Raw genomic sequence first — 6,000 nt, forward strand, 5'->3', positions numbered from 1 at the left:
GACCGAGCGCTATTTAGAACGAACGTTCGGTATAAGACCGAACGTTACGTATTTTAAAGTTTAAGGTATTTATATAAAACTGAGCTGAACCGAACGCTCAGACATTCAATTAGGGATGCTCGTTCTCGAGCGGAGTCCTTTCCAGATGAAAGAATTCCAGTCTAAGTTATTTCCAGGAAAAACCGAACGGTATAAGACCGTACGGTGACGAGCGTATTTTATCATAGGAAGAGTTTATCATATCCAGATTTTTTCCAACTTTCTTAACTTTAACATTTCTCATACGATACATACTTTATAATTTCATATCCACATTAATTTACATACTATACAGCTTTCTTCACATTAATAAATCCAACTATACTATTGTCATACATCTTTCATACGAGTCCAATTCAACATGCATTTCAACCAACAGAAAACATATTCATACAGCACAACAGGGTTCGTTCATGCAGATCCAGAACAACACATATACATATATTTCATACAGACAACCCAGATCATGCCTTCATAAAATCATACAAGTATAAATTAAACATATAAGCTTCCCTTACCCGGATTGACAACCAAACTTGTCCTAGATGCAAAAGTGGCTTCGTCCAACTACGCTTATGTTCTTGACTTCTTCCAAAACAAATCTAACCACAGAAAACAGAACACTTAGACTACCTACTTGCATGCAACTACAACCCTAGTTTTTCCAGAAACCTAAGGACAAGCTTCTGAAGAAGACTTACCAGTTTCAGTCTTTGAAACTGTTCGGTCCAGTTGGTAGCTTGTAGTTGGGTGAACGTTCCTACGGTGCTGCAAGTTGATCGGAGAAGAGACGTGAGAATTACATAAAGAGAAGTTGGAAGTTCTAGAGAGAAGGTGGAGAAAATGAAGGGTTGAGTTCAGAGGTAGAAGATGAGTGCGTGTAGGTGGGAGAGAGATTTTCAAAAATCCAGTTTTGTTAAACTCACGTTCGTTCGAACGAACGTGTCCCAAGCTGACACCTGCACACTAAATTCTGAACTGGAAGCTTCTCCCACGACAGGTGGCGTATGTGCATGTGGTGCAAAGTGAGTTTTTAATGTTTCAGAGAAATGATGTGGTACGGTTTTCCAGTGCACAGAAGAGTGACGTATTCCATTAGGGAGTGAGTTTCCAAAGGGAATAAGCATTGATGTGATGTAAATTAATTTGATGTGACAGAGATTTATTACTGCTAATTATTTAGGGTCTCACATTCTCCCTAACTACAAAAATTTTCGTCCTCGAAAATTTAGAACTTACCCGTAAACAAGTGTGGATACAAGTCCTTCATTGCACTCTCCACCTCCCACGTTGAATCTCCAGTTTTAGCGTCCCACACTACCTTTACTAAACGAACGTCCTTCCCTTTGTGTAGCTTGGTGCGAGCGTCTTCAATAAGGACTGGTTGCAACTCTAACGTTCGGTCTTGGCGTAATTGGACGTTCTCCAACTCCAACACATGAGAAGGATTAGCTATGTACTTCCGGAGTTGGGAAACATGGAAGACTGGATGAAGATTTGATAGTTGAGGAGGCAAGGCAAGTTCATACGCCACTGGTCCGATCTTCTTCAAAATCTGGTACGGCCTTATGAACTTGGGTGATAGTTTCTTTGGACGAACGGCTCGGCCTACTCCAGTGATCGGGTTAAGTCTTAAAAAGACATGGTCTCCTGCAGCAAACTCCAATGGTCTTCTTCGCCTATCCGCATAGGATTTCTGCCTGCTCAGGGACGTCTTCAATCTCTCCTGGATCAACTTCACTTTCTCAGTCGTTTGCTGGATGAGCTCAGGTCCGGTCAGCACGTTCTCTCCTTCCTGGAACCAATAGAGTGGCGTTCGGCATTTCCTCCCATAGAGTGCTTCAAACGGCGCCATTTCAATGCTAGCTTGAAAGCTGTTGTTGTACGTGAATTCCACGAGCGGTAGAACTTCATCCCAGGCGCCCAAGTGATCTAGGACGCACGTCCTCAGTAAGTCTTCCAGCGTCTGGATGGTCCGCTCAGACTGGCCGTCCGTCTGAGGATGATATGCTGAACTCATCTGCAACTTGCTTCCCAATTCGCCTTGTAAAGATTGCCAAAACCGAGATGTGAATCTCGTGTCTCGGTCAGAAATTATGCTTGAAGGCACTCCATGCAAACGAACGATCTCCTTAATATATAACTTGGCCAAATTTGACATCGACATCTTCAAGTTTACGGCCAGGAAGTGGGCGCTCTTTATTAGTTTGTCCACGATCACCCAAATCGAGTCATGATTTCTGACCGTGCGTGGTAGATGAGTCACGAAATCCATGGAGATGCTGTCCCACTTCCATTCAGGAATCTCCAACTGTTGAAGTAAGCCGCCTGGTCGTTGGTGTTCAGCCTTTGCACGTTGACAAGTCAAGCAGGATGCCACAAAACGAGCGACATCATTTCCAGGCCACCAGAACGAACACCGAAGGTCTTGGTACATCTTAGTCATACCTGGATGTATGCTAAGACGACTATGATGTGCTTCCTCCAATATGATTCGCTTCAGCTCGCCATCATTAGGAACGCACGTCCGTCCCATGTATCGTAACAAACCGTCCGTTCCAGTGTTGAAATGTTTGGCCTGATCCGTACCGAGCGCGCTTAGAATCTTCAACAATTCCTCGTCCTCGCGTTGCTTCATTCTGATTCGGTCAAAGACGTCACTGGAAATTCTAAGGTTACAGCATCTAATAACGTTCGTTCCCAGATCGAACTGTAACCTTAGGTCTCGGAAACTCTCCACCAAACTTAGCTCTTTAATCATCATCACCGAGACATGAACTGTCTTCCTGCTTAGGGCGTCCGCCACTACATTAGCTTTCCCCGGATGATAGAGTAACTCAAACTCATAGTCCTTCAAAAATTCTAACCAACGCCTCTGCCTCATGTTCAACTCCTTCTGATCAAATAAATATTTGAGGCTCTTGTGATCACTGAAGACTTGGAAAGCAGATCCGTACAAGTATTGCCTCCAAATCTTCAATGCAAAGAACCGCTGCCAATTCCAGGTCGTGCGTTGGGTAGTTTCTCTCATGAATCTTCAGTTGACGAGACGCATACGCTACCGCTCGCCTCTCTTGCATGAGCACACAGCCCAACCCTTGATGAGACGCGTCGCAGTACACTTCAAAGGGCTTGGACGTGTCAGGAATGATCAACACTGGAGCGCTCGTCAATTTATTCTTCAACTCTTGAAAGCGTTCCTCACACAAATCAGTCCACACGAACGGTTGGTCTTTCCTGGTAAGTTGTGTCAGTGGTGCTACTATCTTAGAAAATCCTTCAATGAAGCGCCTATAGTAGCCCGCGAGACCAACAAAACTCCTTACTTCAGTGACCGAACGCGGACTTTCCCATTCCATAACCGCTCGTACCTTTGCTGGATCTACCGAGATCCCTCCAGCTGACACAATATGACCCAAGAATTGCACCTCTTTCATCCAGAATTCACACTTGGACAGTTTTGCATATAACTCCTTTTCCCTCAACACGGTTAGTACTGTCCTCAAGTGTTCTTCATGTTCGTCCTTGGTCTTGGAGTAGATGAGAATATCATCTATAAAGACGACCACGAACTTGTCCAGGTACGGCCCGAAGATGCGATTCATATAATCCATGAATACTGCAGGAGCGTTCGTCACTCCAAATGGCATCACTACATACTCGTAGTGTCCATAACGAGATCTGAAAGCAGTCTTCTGGATGTCGTCCTCCTTCACCCTGATTTGGTGATATCCCGAACGTAAATCAATCTTAGAAAACACCGTCGCCCCATGCAGTTGATCCAACAAATCATCTATCCTTGGCAATGGGTACTTGTTCTTGATGGTCAACTTGTTCAATTGCCTGTAATCTATACATAACCGAGAGCTGCCATCCTTCTTTTTCACCAAGAGCACAGGCGCTCCCCATGGTGATACGCTCGGCCTGATGAACTGCTTGTCCATCAACTCTTCAATCTGCTTCTTGAGTTCAACCAACTCTGCAGGCGCCATTCGGTAAGGTTGAACTGAGATAGGTGCTGCCGTAGTCACCAAATCAATGGTGAATTCAACATCACGAACGGGAGGCAGTCCAGGGATCTCTTCCGGAAAGACATCCGGAAATTCATTCACGACCGTTCGTTCAATACTGCCCTCCCTGGACGTTCGTTCATTTCCCAGTCCTCCTAACTCCCGATCTTCATGTGTCATGATAAGAAAACAGCTAGCGCCCTCCATAATATCTTCTTTAAGTTGGTCGAGCGTTACTGATAACACTTCTTCTTCTTCATCAGGAAAAATCAATTCCTTCCTGCCGCAATCTATAAGGATGTGATTGGTAGCCAACCAATCCATCCCTAAAATCACCTCCAAACCTTGAAGAGGTAAGCAGATGAGATTCACTTTAAACTTACGCCCCTCCACTTCTATAGAACATTTGACGCACATAGTTGACGTCCTAATTTTGCCAGCTGCTGGGGTGGATACCACCAGGTCGAACAACATCTCACTCACTTCTAAACCCAGCTTTTCAACACACGCCTTCGAGATGAAGGAGTGAGTCGCCCCAGAGTCAAACAACACACAGCAAGACGTTCCATAAATTAAGCAGGTACTGATGATGAGTGTACCTGAGTTGGCTGCCTCTACACCAGTTATAGCATACACTCGACCCACTGCTTGTGCTCGTCCACCTCTTGGCTGATTCCTTCCAGCGTTTGGTGGTCTCATTACCGCTCTCCCTCCAAAGTTGTACTCGTTCTCCACATGTCCATTCCTTCCACATTTGTTGCAGTGTTTTCCTCCCACCAGTTGAGGACAGAACGAACGGTAATGTGGTCCACCACATTTATAACAGGTGACGTTTCCTTGCTGCCCAGACTGTCCGGCAGGAACCAAGGCTTGAGATCCACTCATGTTTGTTGTCGGACGAGCGTAAGGAGATCCCCTCTGATTGACATTTCCCCTTGAAACGATCGATCCCCTTACTGTTTGTTGTTTCTTGTGTCGTTCAGCTTCTACCATGTTCTTCTCCAATACCTTGGCCCTCTCAACCATGGCAGGAAACGTTCGTATGCACAAGCCTGAAATCAGCACTTTCAAATCACTCCTTAGACCGTTCTCAAACTTCCGACATTGCCACTCTTCACTGGTGGCCATTGTATTGAATCTGACAAGGTGTTTGAATTTGTTGGTGTATTCTGAAACAGACATACCCCCCTGAACCAGCTGTAAAAACTCAACCTCCTTTGCAAAACGGACGCTGTCAGGGAAGTACTCTTCATAAAATTTGTTCCTGAACACTTCTCAAGTGATTGGTTGTTGAGCGTCTGTCAGAATGGCTCTCGCGCTCGCCCACCAGTGGCTCGCTTCTCCAGTCAATAAATACTCCGTGTACGCCAACCTGTTTTCGTCTGGACATCTCTTGGCGTTAAAAATACTTTCCATGTCCCTTAGCCACTGGTCTGCCTCGTCAAGGAGGCCCTTACCATTAAACTTAACCGGATGGTGTTGGAGAAAACTCTCCAAGCTCCACTCGGCAGTAGGCTGGGCAGCGTTAGAAGAGGACGCTCCCGGGGTGTGTCTGGTTGCTGCCAGAATCTCCATCAACTGTCTTTGAGTTGTTTCAGAGTTGGCACGAGAGGCCTCCAAACTCTGCATAGCGGCCTGATTTTGCTGCATCAGAGTAGCGTTCTGCTCCATTAACGTTGTGTTTTGTTGATGCAGCCTTTCAACCACGGTTTCCAACAACCTAGTGTTGCTGGACGTATCAGACTCGTTCGGTTGCGGAGGAGGAGGGAGTCTAGGCGCCATTAGTTCTCTGGACCAGAGAAAAACGAGCGTTAGTAATGTTCAAGAGTTAAAACAATAACTCATTAAACACATAATAAGCACACAGCAAAAACATAGTGCACTCATAACCTACAATGTCCCTTAAAAGAACAAAACTGCTCTGATACCACTAATGTAACATCCCAAAATA

The 6,000-nt window shown here is 45.3% G+C and overlaps 1 protein-coding gene across 1 annotated transcript; it reads right to left on the minus strand.

Moving 5' to 3' along the window:
• Positions 1 to 3,366: 3,366 nt before the first annotated feature.
• LOC148204560 (uncharacterized) lies at positions 3,367 to 5,678 on the minus strand. The gene is made up of 4 exons (XM_088113518.1): positions 5,377 to 5,678; positions 5,234 to 5,280; positions 4,018 to 5,101; positions 3,367 to 3,439 (listed from the first exon to the last, which is right to left on the minus strand). The coding sequence occupies exons 1-4, from the start codon at positions 5,676 to 5,678 to the stop codon at positions 3,367 to 3,369; spliced, it is 1,506 nt and encodes a 501-aa protein (XP_087969644.1).
• Positions 5,679 to 6,000: the final 322 nt, after the last annotated feature.

This window comes from Vigna umbellata, chromosome 1 (genome assembly GCF_029865625.1).
Source record: "Vigna umbellata cultivar VRB3 chromosome 1, Vumbellata_1.0, whole genome shotgun sequence".
NCBI lineage: Eukaryota > Viridiplantae > Streptophyta > Magnoliopsida > Fabales > Fabaceae > Vigna > Vigna umbellata.